The 16,208-nt window shown below is 46.1% G+C and overlaps 5 protein-coding genes and 1 non-coding gene across 6 annotated transcripts; 2 read left to right on the plus strand and 4 right to left on the minus strand.

Annotated features, from left to right (window-relative positions):
* Positions 1-2,144: 2,144 nt before the first annotated feature.
* Positions 2,145-2,345, plus strand: CLUP02_09820 (uncharacterized protein; the record flags this gene model as incomplete). Its single annotated transcript, XM_049288798.1, has 1 exon — positions 2,145-2,345. A coding segment is annotated over one exon (201 nt), but the record flags the coding sequence as incomplete, so codon positions are not given.
* A 3,634-nt stretch (positions 2,346-5,979) lies between these two features.
* Positions 5,980-8,230, minus strand: CLUP02_09821 (uncharacterized protein; the record flags this gene model as incomplete). The annotated part of the gene is made up of 12 exons (XM_049288799.1): positions 5,980-6,052; positions 6,104-6,305; positions 6,380-6,421; positions 6,565-6,694; positions 6,789-6,825; positions 6,874-6,987; positions 7,025-7,178; positions 7,285-7,517; positions 7,878-7,973; positions 8,034-8,060; positions 8,121-8,170; positions 8,225-8,230. The coding sequence occupies 12 exons, from the start codon at positions 8,228-8,230 to the stop codon at positions 5,980-5,982; spliced, it is 1,164 nt and encodes a 387-aa protein (XP_049145943.1).
* Positions 8,231-8,332: 102 nt separating this feature from the next.
* Positions 8,333-9,316, plus strand: CLUP02_09822 (uncharacterized protein; the record flags this gene model as incomplete). The annotated part of the gene is made up of 1 exon (XM_049288800.1): positions 8,333-9,316. The coding sequence occupies one exon, from the start codon at positions 8,333-8,335 to the stop codon at positions 9,314-9,316; it is 984 nt and encodes a 327-aa protein (XP_049145944.1).
* Positions 9,317-9,631: 315 nt separating this feature from the next.
* CLUP02_09823 (uncharacterized protein) lies at positions 9,632-11,002 on the minus strand (the record flags this gene model as incomplete). Its single annotated transcript, XM_049288801.1, has 4 exons — positions 9,632-9,810; positions 9,869-9,931; positions 9,986-10,802; positions 10,910-11,002. The coding sequence occupies 4 exons, from the start codon at positions 11,000-11,002 to the stop codon at positions 9,632-9,634; spliced, it is 1,152 nt and encodes a 383-aa protein (XP_049145945.1).
* Positions 11,003-11,677: 675 nt separating this feature from the next.
* Positions 11,678-13,418, minus strand: CLUP02_09824 (extracellular proline-serine rich protein; the record flags this gene model as incomplete). Its single annotated transcript, XM_049288802.1, has 3 exons — positions 11,678-11,868; positions 12,351-12,820; positions 13,141-13,418. 3 exons carry the CDS (start codon positions 13,416-13,418, stop codon positions 11,678-11,680), a joined length of 939 nt encoding a protein of 312 aa, XP_049145946.1.
* Positions 13,419-16,079: 2,661 nt separating this feature from the next.
* CLUP02_tRNA197 lies at positions 16,080-16,168 on the minus strand. The gene has a single exon. It is a non-coding gene; the product is annotated as a tRNA-Asp (tRNA).
* Between the last annotated feature and the right edge of the window lie 40 nt (positions 16,169-16,208).

Here is a 16,208-nt window from a genome sequence, read left to right on the forward strand (position 1 = left end):
TAACCGACCTACTACTCCTTCTAACCTAACTAACGTTATACTATAATTATAATACGATAATTATATCCTACGGTAATCTTTTACTATATAACTTACCTCGTAAATATACTATAGTAACCGCCGGCCTTAGTAATAAGTAAGAAGGGTCTAATAATTAGTTAATATTACCTCCGGCCTACCTATACTTTTAAATTATAGAACTATACCTAATTCTAATTCGCTAATAGGACTACGTTAACCTAACTTAATAGGGCTTATTTAATATTATACCCGCCCTTACGAACGATAAAAAGCTTAATACCTTTATCCTCTATATAATAGGATACTACTATTAAGACGGCCTAACGGGCGAGGAGCTATAAAAGGACTTTAAGACCGACTTCTAAAGCTAGGAAGTAGGGGACTTTTTAAGAGTAGAAAGTACGATTCTTAAGAAGCTAAGAGACTTTTTTATAAATAACGGTATTAATCTAACGATTAGAAATCGTAGTTAAATAGTAAAAAAGATCGCTAGCGCCCTTAATACTTAATACTTCCCTATTTAAACTTTTAAAGAGATCGTAGCTTACCGTAGCCGTATTAAATACTTTAATATATTATATTACGATCCTTACTTCCTCTACTCACTGCTCCCATAGCTAATAAATACTAATAATCTTATTTAATAAGCTAGAGAGATAGTAAGGGAATCCTTATAACCCTAACTCGCTTAATCCTAGTAATTAAGATTCCGACCTTAGCCTTATTATTAACTAACCGACCTACCGCCTCTTTAAAAAGAAGAGGAGGAAGAACTAAAGAATAAAGTTATTATTACCTAATAGCGAAATCTACCCCGTTAGACACTATACTTCGATATAAAAACTAAAGACGATATTATACCTAATACCCGCTAATTAATTAACCTCGCTAAGCTCTATAATAATAAGAATAAGTATAATAACGAGAAGTACGATATCTTTAGTAAAAAGCTTCGGATCTTTAAAGTACTATACTAACGGGCGGGAATTAGCGGACGATACTATTCCGGTACTTTCCTAAACATACTTAAGGGAAGGGCGTTAACTTTTTACTTTGACTAACTTAATAATACCTCTAACCCGCTTAGTTTCGACATAATATATTAAAAGACTAAAGAATATTTCGAGCCGCCTACGAGCTATTAAAACTACCTCGCTAAGCTCTATAACCTCTATTAATACTCTATAGTTCGCGAGAACCTAGGTAAGTCGAATTAATAAATTTTATAAGCGCTAATTAACCGTATTATAATCCTCTACGAAGCGCTAGCTACTTAGGGATCTATCTTTAATATAAGCAACTAACTCCTCTATTACGTAAGTAGTATATTAGAATATAGACTTACTATACTTAACCCGGTACTTATATTTACTAGTATTTACTACTAGCTTAGTACTTCGATTAATACTATAGAGAGAGAGCGCGACCGCAATAAGTAGTAGTATTTCTAAAATAGTACTTATAATAAAGAGGTCCCCGCTACTTACTAAACCGACCGTACTTACGGTAGCTCTAGTAAAAAGACCCGATTTAACAAGCGGAATTAACATAGCCGCGGCACTACTAATAAAAAGTATTTCGTCTATTATAAAACCGGCTATTAGTTAACTAAGCACTTAGAAAAAGAGCGACGTTAGGTATATAAGAAGTATAAAGATAGTAAGAAAAGAAATAAGAGATCTATACCGAGCTTATACTTATAGTTCTTTACTTTTTATAAAAGAACCGCCCCTACTAATAACGATAATAATAATACTATAATTTAATACTTTAATAGCCTCGACTTTAACTATAAAAATAACTACGAGGACGAAGTCTAGATCTTAATAATATACCTCACGACTACTACTAGTAATAGAACTTTTATAAACATCCTTACTACCTAGGTAATAGAGCATAGCCTTATTAATACTACCTCTATTAACGAGTTAACTAAACCTATAGAACTAGCGACCTCTTTCTTATTAAATAGGAGGTACTTATTAGAGGACTTCTAAGGTATTATACCTAATACTAGCGCTACGGAATTCTTAACTACGGGCTACCCTTAACTCCTCGTATTATAGTAGCGACGACCTAAAGTTACTCTCGACACCTCTAGAGCCGGCGAAGTAAGTATTTAATTTAGTAACGGCGAACCCGTAAGGTTATTAAGATCTATAGTCGTTAGCACCCTATTTAGTAATATTACTTTTTACGTTTTACTAACTAACACTCCTTTCTTATACTACCTAAGGGATATAGATAAGCTAAGAGTATACTTTAATAATATTAATAACCTACTAGTTAAGGGAGATATTATAGTACCTATTATTCGTAAATAGGGATACCCTTAGCTTCTACTCCTCGACGATAAAAAAGCTATTACTAACTACCTAACGGAGGGCGAATTACGCTACTTATATCGGCGCTTTAGCTACCCTTCGGTTCCTCGTCTCCTAAAGCTACTCTAGTAGTCTAGTAACGATATAAAAATCGCAGCCCTCGAGAAGCTTACGAAGATTTGTTAATAATACTAACTTAACGCTACTACCCCTAGCCGATTTAAATTTACCCTACGAGATAATTACGATTTTAATTATAAAGTCGTAATTAACGTAATATACTTAATAAATTATAAAGGTACTAACCGACTAGTACTTTACGTCGTCGATACTACTACTTCTTTTTAAGTAGTAAGGTTCCTCGCGGATATAACTACGAAGTATATATAAGAAGCTCTTTAGCTATATTAAATCGACGTTTACCTCGGTCCGCTAGACTAAATTATTATAGATACTAATAAGAACTTTAGCGCCGCAGAGTTTAAATCTTTTACTAGATCTATATTTATTAAGGTTAAAGAAGTACCTATTGAAGCTTATAATAGTATTAATAAGGCTAAGAGATACTACGCAGTACTTAAAAAGGTATACGATATTATTCGAAATAAGTGCCTATTAATAAGCGCAGAGGCTATACTTTAGGCCGTAATTAAAGTAGTTAACGATATAGTTAGCCTAAATAGCCTCGTTCTTATACTCCTCGTTTTTAGAGCTTTTCCGCGCACTTTTAATAAATCTCTACCGTCGCTAAATATTACCTAACGTATAGAAGTAGTTAAGAAAGTAATAAGGGAAGTCCGCAGACTTTATATTAATAAGTAAGTAAGCGAGGCACTAGCTATTTAAAACGGACTAAATATTTCTTATACTATTAATTTACTACTATAATTAAATATTAAAGTCTAGTGAGAAAGTAAGGGATAAAAAGGCCTATTTAAGCTCGTTTTAATAAATAGTACTACTTACGTAGTAAAATTGCCTCACGGCCTAATAAGCTTCCGGGCTACTATAATTAAACCCTAGTACTCGGAGAAGGTCGACCCCGAGCCGCCGGCTACGATAATAGAGCACGTTAATTACTTATTAATCCCCGCGGTTAACTAGCTAACTAATAATAGCGCCGCTATAAACAAAGTCCTTAATAAAATCGTTATTATAGTTAACGACGACCCTTTATTACGGAGTAGGAGGACTAAAAGAATATTAATACGGCGCGGCCGTAGTAATACTTTTATAACTACGACCTACTTTATATTTAAAGAGGAGGCAAATCTTAAACTAGCTACTAAGCTCCGTAATAAGGGTATTATTACTACCTTAAGAGTACCTTTTATAAAATCTATTAATAAGGAGCTTTTAGGACTAATAAAGAGAGGGGTAATTAAATTCGTCTAACTTAGCCCTAAATATAGGGATATAAAGATATTTAAGTCTCGATTCGTCGACGAGATTAAGAACCTAGGACTTAACCTTATTAAAAAGTTTTACTTAGTTATATAAGGGTATAATAACGAGGAGAAAAAGGAGATCCTTACGTAATCGCCGATAATCTAAAGAACTAATTAACGTCTAATCCTTGCCCTAGCCCCGACCCTAATCCGGGAAGGCTACGTCGTCTAGTTATAAGATATTACTTAAGTATATATATAATCGAGCTAACCTCTTTACTATAAGGTTTTTGCCTAATTACTAGCTCGGATCCGTTATCTACACCCTAAGGGCACTATTTTATACGTTATATAGCTACTATACGGTTTCGTAAAATCTAGTACTTATTAGTAAGTAATATATAGTAAGTATTATTTAAAGATGCTCTAAATAATAATATCTACGTTCGATCTATGCTTACTAATCTCGATAAAAGAAAGCGGATCATTCGGTATTATTAGTATATAAACCGATAATACTATTAGATTATTAAATAAGACTTTTAGTTAAAAAGAAGAAACCGAGCTTAAGCGCACTAAGCTACTAGCTAAACTAAAGTAGTAACTATCGGCCGACGAGCCGCTTATTTTTAATAGCGGGATTATTTTATTAAAAAGTATTAATATAGTACTTAGATAGAAGAACTAGGGAAAGAAGCTTAAGTAGGTTAACCCTTTAGTATTAGATGCTAAATAATAATTCGTTAAGTAGCGAGCTCGAGGTACTTATATTATATTAATTTACTAACTAGAGGTAGCTTTTAATACGTTATTTACTACTTAATACTAAGTAGATCCGTTATTTACTAACTACGCTACGCTAAACCGTCGTATTAAATAGTAAATAAAATACTTAGACCGAGGGCTTATATTTATATTATTAAATCTAACTATAGCTAAACTCTTCGTCTTTATAAATAGGTTATTCGTAAATAACGCTAATTATACCTCATAGCTAAGTTATATTATTATCCTTGCGAATAAAGAACAGACTAACGAGAGCTTTACGATTAATAGTAATATTATTTACTATAGCTCTACGAAGAGCAAAAGGATTATCCGGAGCGTACTAATATTAGAGGTTTACGGAATAGTCGTAAGCGTTAACGTTACCTATACTATCTTAACTACCTTAGACCTTATTACCGAATAACTCGACGTTCCGAAGATCTCTACTATAGTCTATATAGATTTATACTTACTATATAAATACCTCGTTAAGCTAGGTATTACAAAAGAAAAGCGCCTTATAATAAATATTATAGTACTTAGGTAATTATATAAACGCTACGAGCTCTATAAAATCCGTTAAATTAGCGGCGACGATAACCTAGCCGACGGGTTTATAAAGAGCATACCGAACAAGTCCCTTAAACAATTCGTTAGTAAAGGAATTATTATAGTTAAAATAGAAGGATAGGTAATATGTAGTTAAAATAGTAGTATATTATAAGTAGTAAGTCGTCTAGCGAACGTATACGCCTCTCGGGCTTTAGCTTAAAGAGAAACGCACGTATTTAGGGCGTAGTTAGACTAATAAAAAGCTCTTTTTTAACTATACTAAATTTAATAATTTCCGAGGAGTTTAGGTATATAGATTATATATATTAGAAGATTAGGAAGCAATCGGAAGGAGGGAATACTAAAATCTCTATACGAATAATTATAATAGAAGCTATACTAAAATTTTAGTATACGGCTTTAGGTACTTCCGAACAGGGGATTAACTATAGATTCTACTACTAGTTCTCGCTAGCGGGGGACCTAGCCCCTATTCCAGCCTTTTCTATTATAAAAGTAGAAGACTGCTAATGTTGGATTACGAGGCAGAAAAGGGGCCCTATTAGGTAGTTAGGTAGGGGTGGTAGGTAGGCAGTCTGGGCCCGTGCAGACGGACCCTTCCACCTACCTATACCCACTGAGGGACCGCGGGCTCTGCCCACGATCTTCCCCTCCTATACACACGCAATAGACCTATACTGACCTATTGACCTAGTCGCGACCCAAAAGGTCTGACCTGCCTACGTGTATACCAACACTACCTTATCTAACTAGTGTAGGTCATCAAAGTCCAATCTTCACCGAAGGTTGACATATATACACCTGTCGTGATTGAGTAAACATGTAACTTTAGGCCGCTCACTCATGGCTTAGGTACAATGACCACACAACACATAAGTCCCTTCGGCAAAGTTGAGTCCACCACTCTAACTCGCAACAATAGATTGACATTGGCATCTCAATGCAATACCTCCTAGACGTCTTTCGCCGCCTGGGCTACTACACAAGACACAGCGTGAACCGTGAAGGGGAAGGACTGTAACGTCGCACGCAGGCACCCTAGCCCTAAAGAAGCAGTAAGGCAGGTTCATCGAGTCAGTGAGGAACGCCAACCGAGAGAGAACACCAAACGACGAGAAGACCCTTCCATTAGGCATTCTTAATTGTGTGAACATGAGGATGACGACTTGAATTCCTACCTCGACATGATTGTTCTCTAAAGGACAAAACTTCCGAAGGTCTCGCAGGATGACTGTTGATCAACGAACGGTAAATGACCTCGATCCGGTAACATATCTAAGTAATTAAAGTGGCTTCCGAGCAGACTCAATCCCAGGGATTGCAATAATGGTCCAAGCCGTAGCAGAACTTCACGTGAATGTCATCTGAAGGGGCATGAAGCCAAACCTCTTTGCACAACAGACGCCATGGCCGGCCATCAGATGTTTTTCCAAGCCAGAAGATCGATCCCTCTTTCTTTGAATGGCTTCAATACGCTTAGAACTGTCGACCTGTGGTTCTCTGCCCATTCTGCAAGATCCGGGAACAAATCTGCAGGGATGCTTCAAACACCAGCTTCCATTTCCAGTTCGGCCAGCTCAGCCTCTGATCCTCTTCCCAGATATTCCTTCGTTCCAATGTCTATTTTGATCAGACGAATGCCGGGGAGATGTTTTTATATCTCAATCTTCGCGGAGTTGGTTGGCGTAAAGAAGTTGTAATCGCCAACTTAAACTTTGCACATGCGCTCGAGAAGTGGCTTGAGCTCTGCGCTGGGATGCTCTCAAGCATCCCACGCACAGTCCTTGCAGATCTAGAACATATCTTTCTTCGGGTTGATGAAGACGAAGTTTGGGATGTTTAACCCATCTGGCGCCAGTCGATACATGAAGTAGAATTTGCCGAGGACCATGGACCTTATCTTCCGATTGACGCTGTGTGGATTAAGGTCTGTGACAGATAGAAGGGTACCAGTCATGAGCATCTATCAAGTAGAACGAGACGCCGAGAGCTGTATCGTCGTCCCTATCTAGTCCGAAAGTGATTTCTGATGGATCAGTACTCTCAGCGTGGAGAACGTCATAATCCATAATGTTGAGGGCAAGCTCGTAAGGCAGATTTGCAGCTCATCGAGTATAGGCAAAGTAGCTGCTGCCTCTGGTTCGATCTCTGCAGTGCTAAGCGCAAAGAGATTCTTATCGTTAGCCCTCATTTCGATGATGCCTGGTCACTGGCACGGTGACTGGTAATGGCCGTTGGCTTCTGGCGTTTGGAAAACTTATCCTGGCATTGATGGTGGAAGTTTGTATTACACAAGAAGATAGACAAGGTATGGCCAGTTGTTCTCCCGGTGCTTGAGACACGGCCAAATCGCCAGATGTTTCGGCCACTGCCCTCGATCTGGTCAGGGAACCGGCGACCAAATATAAACCCAAGGTCTCGAGGCGATTTGATTGAGGACGAACTTCAGAGGAGAGAGACTAGCAGGAGGATATTTATCAGTTGATGTAGGTGGGCGAGATGTTTTCAAGAGCCCAAGGCGGCGGCACTCCCGTGGTCTAAAGTAAGCCCAAGCTAGGTAGGTACTAACCTAAGGCAAGGTGGGAGAGGTATGAACAGCACCTTCCTCCCCAGTTTCCCTACCTATGTACCTCGGTCACATGACGGTTGAATCAGATAACAAATTCTCAGGAAGGCGTCAACTTGTCGGGTGGGAAGGCACGACCAACGCGGTTAGAAAATGGAAGGCACCAATGGTCTCGGTGAAAACAGGCAGGAACAACCCAGACACACAGGAGCAAAAAGAAACGACTGGAAGGCACACCTTTGATGTTTAGGTAGGAGCGCTTCTGTTCTGAAGCAGATATCCGGAGATGATTTGTTCAAACGGACCTCTTTTGTCAGGTGGGAGGGCGGTGAACTACTCTGCAGCTTCACCTGCGGCCTACCTATAGACTGTCTCACTTGATCTCTCACTCACCACGGTATATGGAGAATCTCAATCTTTCTTCCTCTCACAGTTTCCGCTACTTATACAAACGAACTTCTTCTTCTCTACGTTGCTCACTTTTTCCAGGAGGAAAGATCGAGGCCCTTCCTCCCATCCAACCCATAGGCCTATCGCCCGTTTGCTCCTATCAAAAGGTAGATCCAGCAAGAAACCGGTGAGACGACCATTCTATTTCCTCATCTCTGCTCTAGCTAATTCATATCTTGCCAGATTTTGTCAACTAAGCAGCGGATCTTCCTCGACAAACCGTCCCTCTCATACCCGTAATCATGCCTCACAACAACAAGCACAAGAAGGGCCGTCAAGGCACGCGGGCTCCTAAGACCCAGTCCCCCAAGACCATCTCCCTGTCAAAGTGTCTCCAGCCTACTCCTCCTGGCAAGACCGTACCGGCTTCTCTACCCATGGACATTGTCCTGCTCATTATCGACGCCCTCATCAACGATGCCGCCTCCAAGGAGGTGTGCTTGAACTGGGGCATCGCATACAAGCAAGACACTGCCTCGAAGCTCGTCCTTACCGATATGAACATGAGCGATTCGGACCACGTCAAAGCCATGAAGCGACGATTCTCTCGCATCCGAATGGCCTCCCAGCTGAACCAAAAGTCCCGCGCCCTCGTCCATCAGACGTACCGCCGCCTTCCCAGAGCCAGAATGAGCCCGGCCGGAATGGCTGCCGGCTTTCAAATGACGGCATGGGTCCTTCCCTCCATCGATGACTTCGTCGTGGCCTTTGTTTTCCTGGGCGGACATGCCGCGGTCCTCGAGCGTTACGCCGACTTCCTCGGCATGGCGCTCCACCTGCCTACTCCCGCGGGACTTCGGTTCATGGAATGCATCCAGAAGTTCAAAATCATGCTCCCCCAGGGCCTAGACAAGCACGTCCACGCTGCCATGGTGCTCCCCAACCTTAAGGAGCTTTACTTGGCCTTTGCGATGGTCCCCATGTTTGGCGCGCCCCGTCCCCGTCCCGTCAAGCACGCCGGCATCGTCCCTCTTCGCCGTACCGACTACGGAGACTTGGCTGACTGGATGATCATGCACAAGAAGAACGACAGTAATCTCTGCAACATCTTCAAGAAGAAGGGCACTAAGGTGTACGCTTGGGACTGCGAGATTCGGAAGGCGGTCTTTGAGATACTTCTCACCGAGAAAGATGTTCGCTTGCGCACCTTGAGTTCGCCCAATTGTCCTGCTGACTGCGAATGCCGTAAGATCGGCGAGTCTCAAGCTTCTGCGGCTTCTACTTGAAGTCGCCGCAGGAGTAACTCCGACGTCACAGATGGGGTACTCAAATTTGGTTGCGATTCAGGCGGGTTAGCGTACACAGGTACTTTAGCTAGTAGGCAAAAGGATTTCATCCCCTTGTATTCAAAGAGCTGCGATAGGAGGCACGGGATGTTGTTGCAATGCGATGGTGGACATGGAGATAGCCCTCGCTGCTCTCCCTATCTGTTTAGATAATCCTCAACAATTCAAGCATCACACTGTCCGCCCTCTGAAGTAAGCTACTCATTTTTATTTCTTGCCCCGTGACAGAGTGCTATATAACTGCAGAGAACCCCCTCACGCTTCAGCAGCGGGAGCAGCGGGCGGAGCTGCAGGCGTCGCCGGCTGAGCTTCCGGAGCAGCAGCTGGAGGCTGGGCAGCCGGCTGTCCCTCGGCAGGCGGCGGCGTCGCTTGCTGCTGGCCGTTACCCTTTCTCTTGCCTTGTCTCTGAGCACCGCCAGGGCTGATGTTGATACCTGATGTGACTATCGTCAGTAAAGGTTAAAAATAAAAGGTGAAACTGAGACGTCTTACCAGACTTGCCGCCGACGGATGTGCTGCCGTCGCTACCCTTTGTGATACCGAGATTGCCTCCGACTGGTGTCTACTGTTAGCCATCAAGAAAGATGTGGTGCCGTGTCGAGAGCTTACTGTTCTGAGCTTGGCCATCAGTACCGAGGGTGATGCCGGCATTGTCCTTGAACTGCTCAGATTCCTTCACTGCCTTCGGCTGTCCCTCAGCAGCTCCTTCGGCAAGTTTTGCTCCCTCCGCAGGCTTCGCTCCCTCAGCAGGTGCGGCTCCTCCAGCAGGTTTGGCTCCCTCGGCAGCATTCGCAGGCGGAGCCTCGCCAGCCGGCTTAGCCTCTCCGAGCCCGGCACCGGCACCCTTCCGTTGAGCTTCCTTCGCGGCTTCATTGGCCTTTGCAGCCTCACCAGGGCTCGCTCCGAGTCCCTGCTCAGCCTTGGCAGCTTCACCCGGGTTGGCTCCAGGACCGCCCTCGCCCTTTTGCTTTCCACCACCGGCAGCAGCCCCAGCACCAGCACCAGCCTTTTGTCCCTCGCCACCAGCAGCTTTACCCGGCGCAGCGGCCCCCTCGCCAGCATTAGCAGTGCCGTTGTTCTTCTTCTTGCCGTTCGCCGCGTTCAGGAAAGCGTCCAACGCGCTGTTGCCGGTTCCTCCGTTGTTGCCCTTGCCTCCAGTGGTCCCGACGTTGCCGCCGCCGAGGTTGATGCCGCCAATGGTCAGGCCGGCGTTGTTGTTGGCGGTCCTGTTACCGGCGACATTGGTGCCGGGCTGACCCGCCGTGGCCTGGCCGTTGCTGTTGCCTTTGCCTTTGCCACCTAGTTGAAGACCTCCGGCGCCGCCAATACTGATGCCGCCGTTTTCGAAGCTGATTTGTCTCTTTTCGACTGTGGGCTTCTCGACTTCTTGCCTTACGAGGACCGCGGCGCGGCCGGCGACGCTACCCTATGAGAATGAGCCGTGTCAGAGACCGTAATGGAAGAAGTGGAATGGTTACCAAGACATGATCTGATCTCTTGGTTGTACTGAAGTGCTTGGACAGGGTGGCTTACAGAGAACAACTTTGACTGCCCTTCTTGGCGATCACAGAGCCCAGTCTCGCCAAGCGCCAAGAGGGCGATGGCCACCATGGACGAGAAACGCATCTTTTATGAGACTAATCAAGGAAAGACAAGAAAGAGAAGTTTGAAAAGTGTGAAGTTCGGGCTGCGCAGCAGCAAGGAATGTGATGAAATGAATTAAAAGAGTAAACCACGAAGCATCAAGCTTCAAATTCTATACAAATGGAAAGAGACAAGAAGAACGGCAATAATCAAAAACCAAGTGACAGACGAGATGAAGTGATGAACAGTCCGGGGAAAAGAGGATAAGGAGGGAACCGGTCACTTACAGTCCCACACATCACCCAAAAGAGGAACGATAATAAGGGGATGACATATGGAATCGGATGTCGTCAGAAGTGCGTTTCCCCAGTGTCCGCAATACAAGAACATGCTTACTTTGGACTAGGCTAGCTAGTTCTACCGTCCCCGTGTTTGGCAGGGTGACGTGGACGTGAACCCGGCCCGTAGAACGTGGTATCGAGATTTGCCTTGAGCCGCATGAAGCTCTATTTACTAGTGCAACAGGGACTCGCCTTGGGTGCTCGGGCCCTACGAGAGGGGGATCTTTTTCCAAAACCTTCAACTTTAGGCGTGTTGTACGCCGATCCAACTTGCCGGGTATGGAGGAAACCCTGCAACCGCGGTGGGAAGACAGAAAAGTAGGCAAGATCCAGGGGAGAGATGCTATTAAAACGCACGTCAAGTTGGAGGATGTGGCTAGAATCGTCGCCAAACACTGAGCCAGGCCGGCACGGCATGGCTGGCGCGCATGAGGTGGGATCGGTTTTGAGTGACATCGGACGGCGCCGCAAGTGGTACCGTCTCCACCATCTCGGCACGGCTTGGCGTCACGGAGCTGCGGCAGCGCGGGCTATTATTGGCGTCACCGGGGTCGCTTGTTGTTTCTGTGTTTTGCAACTCTCGCAAGTTTCTGGACGTGCAGTCATGAGGCCTGAAAACACGTTTAGCGAGACCAAAATATTCTTGATTTTTTAATGGTATCTTTTTTTTTATGGTTGTCATGAGACATTCAGACATTAAGAAGTAAAGCGCATACACACAAAGAGAAAAGGAAGACGCGATAAAGTTGATGTGGGATGAGTTGAGGGCTTCAAGGGGAGGAGGGTACTGAAGTGATGTCGAATATCGACCTTCACTTCGTAACCTCTGTTCCATTTTTTTTCTCTGCTGCCCAGAAAGTATTACACCAAACCACCAACGTCCAAGAAAGTTTTTTGCCTCAAAGGAGACGACGCAAGCTGCAACAACCCCCGATTTTCCCCTGGTTGTCCGTTTCCCGGTTTCGACCCCGAAATTCACGTCAAGGCCGTTTGTTAATTAGTCGTGGAGAGTCTTGTCAGTGTAAATTGTCATGTTAGGTCACACTAACACTTGCAAGCACCAGTCGGGGCCAGCTCCAAAGGCAGGTAGGTGGTACGGTAAATGGTAGTCACCTCCTCGTTGTGCTTAGCGCTGAAGGAGCCGGTCGGGTAGGGAGCGCCGGTGGCCTCGGGGTGGTGAGGGGGCTTGGTGAGAGTTACGGGGTGATGGTAGTCTGAGGCCCAGCCAATGGTGTCAGGACAAGTGCCATGGAAGACGGGGGCATCGGGAGTGGTGGCCGGGACGGCGGCGGTGGTCGTGATGAAGCTGCTCTGGGCCGCCGAGAAACCGCCCGTCGCCGTCGCGGTGGAGTTCTTGGAAAGGGTCTTGCTCACCGTGACAGTGACGGTGCTCGGCGGCGCGCAGGCGGAGGGCGAAGCCGGGGGCAGCGTGGTGGGATCGGTGCAGTCGGATCCGGTGACGGAGAACTTGGGTGTCTGCGCGTAGATCACGTAGACGTTGGTGCCGTTGATGGCGTTGCTGTTTGTTTGGATTTCGGGTCAGCCACATAATTCCCCCCTCCCTCACCCTGCACTTCAATCTTATTTGACCCCCTGTTCTCTTTCTTTCTGTTTTGGAGTGGTTCACTCCGCTTTTCATTTGAAATGACCGTTGCAGTGCATGACTCGTCAGATTCTTACCCCTGCCCAGAACAGGCTAATCGGGGCACAGTTCAGGGGTAGAAATGGGAATTCGAGACCGCAAAGGGTCAAGAGTCAAGACAACTCGACAAGAGAGAAGGAAAAAAGGTCGTAAGAGGCAGAGACAGAACGACAAACAAAAGAAAGAGAATGTCTCACAATTGGTAACCGTCAGAGTTGAGGGTGGAGCAGGGAACGTCGATGGAGGCAGAGCCGGCGGCGGTCTCGAGATCCTGGGCCAAGAGGACGTAGGAAGGAGGCCAGTTGACAAAGTTGACGAGGAAGACGCTGAAGGTCGACGGGTCCGTGTCGACCGTGTTCCACGACAGCTCGTAGCTCTTGCCCTTGGCGACGGTGGAGTTGGCCGAGGGGCTGGTGAACTCGATGGCGGAAACCAGGGGGGCCGCGAGGGCGAGGGCAACGGAGAAGTAACGCATTTTTGGTGGAGTTTTTTCGGATCCGGATAGTATTAAAAGAGTGACTGGGATCGGTGAGGGAGCAAGAGGGGAAACCTGAGAGTCCGGTGGAAGTTTAGGGGGGGCATCGCGGCCATTATGTGCTCTTTGGGAGGTCGAGGATTCGGGAAATTGCCCATAGGCATCAGCTGCGTCCGCGCCGCAAAAGGGGTGGAGTCAACCCCGGATCCTCTCGGCCGTGAAATCTCCATCGAACGACGCGGAGCCCAGGGCCCAAGGCAAAAGGCAAATTCGTATTATCGTCCACGGCGCGCCTCGGCGTTGGCAAGCCGCCTACATGGAGAGTCAGAGATTCTTACTCGCAAGGGGGCTGTCCGGTGCCAGTTGGGCGGTTCACGATGGCGGGCATGTCACTCAAGACAGGACCGTGGCACGGATGGTACTTCTTGGAGCGGTTAGAGTGGCCTCACGTAGCGTCAGCCTAAGCGAGAGCATTTAAGCAGTTTGCGGCACAGTTTAGCCCGGCTTTGCTGCTCGGCCTCTGGTGGCTGCTTGGTTCACCACTTTCTGGTGTGGTTTGTCTGTTGGTGTTTTGAGGGGAAAAGGGGGAATTGCTGGCCTAAAACGGACGGCTGACTGCTTCACAAGTTCATCTGTTCCCAGTCTATTGGGCGCCCGAGAAGTCGGCAGGGGCTTCGATTGGGCGTGTGCGGCGCTGCGCCAGGAACTCCTTTTTCTCACGACCAGTCCCTGTTCCTGAATGGTTCCTGACGGTTTCTGAATCCTACCGTAGAAACTCGAGCACTTCAAACTTGCGTTAGCCCGTGCCAACCCTGCTAGCTGCCCATACCAAGCCTTTTCGGGGGGTCAATTATATTCGATTATATAATTGACTATACCGTATATAGAAGGCGGTAAGCAATTATTTTCTATTTCTTACTCCTGCCTAACTGCCTCCAGCCTCGACGGCGAGCTCTTATTAGCTAAATCAATTAGGAATGTTGGCGTATGCCAAAAACGGGTGGCGGCCACATTTGACCACTTTGGGCAGTATTACGATTCTTCCAGAGCGCTAGCAGGGTTGGCACGGGCTAACGCAAGTTTGAAGTGCTCGAGTTTCTACGGTACTCAATCTCAACCTTTAGGCGCCATCCCGCGATCCTCCAGGTAATTTTAGGTGTGTTCCTGCTTCCAATCGAGCCAACTTCCCAATTTATGGCGGCCGACTTTTTACCAGCTCCTTTGCGGCGTGGTGCGCGTGGCGTCAATCTAATTCAACAAAGCAAACGATTCAGTCTGACTCTCACCGTGGTGCACTTGCACCGATCCGGCCGTTGTCCATGTCAGGACTTGCGAAAGGTCGTCCGCGCCGCAATCTCAACATCCTCTACGACAGCGGTTCGCTGCTTGTTTCCTTTCTCCCCCGGTTCGAGTAACCAAAGTCCCCGCAGGAGCCACAGGATGGGAAATTGGAAAGACGTATGATGGATGAGCCTACGGGCGAAAGCAGCAGGAGATTCGTTTGCCACTGGACGTGGAGTCTTGCCAATGTCGTTCGGATCGACTTCATGAAAGGTGAAACAGGATTTCAATGACTTATTAACAACAGCACATGGGAAATAGGGATCCAGCGCATTTTCCTTCTGCTGGATCTCATTTCCTCTCCAAGAGCGGGTTCAACGAGAAAACGCGTCTCAGACTGGAACAAACGCGAGGTGGGCTTTCGGAGCCTGCGGGCCCACGATCCGCTATAAGAAAAGGAGGGGTTGCCTTTGTTCCGCCTTGGCGAATGAGGCAAATTTAGGGCATGATGGGATTAACAAGCAAGACATGCGCCGCACAATGTGTCAATTGCAACATCAATCATGAGCGGCTCGCCGCTGTGTATACGATGGTGAGAGTCAGTTTGTGTCACCTACACACATCGACGGAGAAGTGCAGCGATTGTTGAGGTCTGCGCACTTCCATCACACTTATTCGCGTCGTAGCGAGATTCGACGAGGTCGAAAGAACCAACCACAGAGTGCTGAAGCGCCAAGATCCACGGTCATCAACGCCTAAATAGTCCAAGTGAACTCGTGGCTGACTGCAGGAGACAAGCACATGACCCCTTCTCCCACCACGAACAAGCTTAAACTATTCTCGACAGCTAGAGGCCACCGTCTGCCAGACCATGCTGTTCCAACCAAGGGAAGTGGGAAACGCTCGTGCATCCTCTCTTCTTGCACCCAGTCATTTCGTCTGAAAAATTGGTTGGCACGGGTAAAGAAATGATCTCATCTGTTCAGCCGATGATGGGGAGCTTGGCTATCCTCATTGTCTGTTGACTCTGTTTGACCTCGGCTGATGGGATGCGCATCAACTCCGACCCCCGACTCGTGAATACCATCACCAGCCTAGTATGTTGTGTATTTCAACGACACGCATATGTCTTCGTCCATACCTCTCAGATACATCCCGCAAGGGAGTTTGCTTTAAATTTCAACATACGGTGACCAATGCGAAAAAGTGTGCATGTATGAACGATGTGGTGGTGCAGGCCATACAAACTTCCTTCCATGCATCCAAGTCCTCGTTGCACTACTCCAATCGGGCGGGAGCATTCCAAAATCAGTTGATTGGATAGCTACGATGATGATCGAGAAAATTAGATGACCGGGTTGGCAAAAGTGCAAAAGATAGCTCCTCGACGGGGAATTGGACCCCGGTCCCCTGCGAATCGTTGGCATTTCAATGACAAGCAGATATCCTCACCACTAGACTATCGGGGATTGGTGGATGTTGACATCCAGTCATAGTTGGTTGGGATCG

Source organism: Colletotrichum lupini, chromosome 5, assembly GCF_023278565.1.
Source record: "Colletotrichum lupini chromosome 5, complete sequence".
Classification (NCBI taxonomy): Eukaryota; Fungi; Ascomycota; class Sordariomycetes; order Glomerellales; family Glomerellaceae; genus Colletotrichum; species Colletotrichum lupini.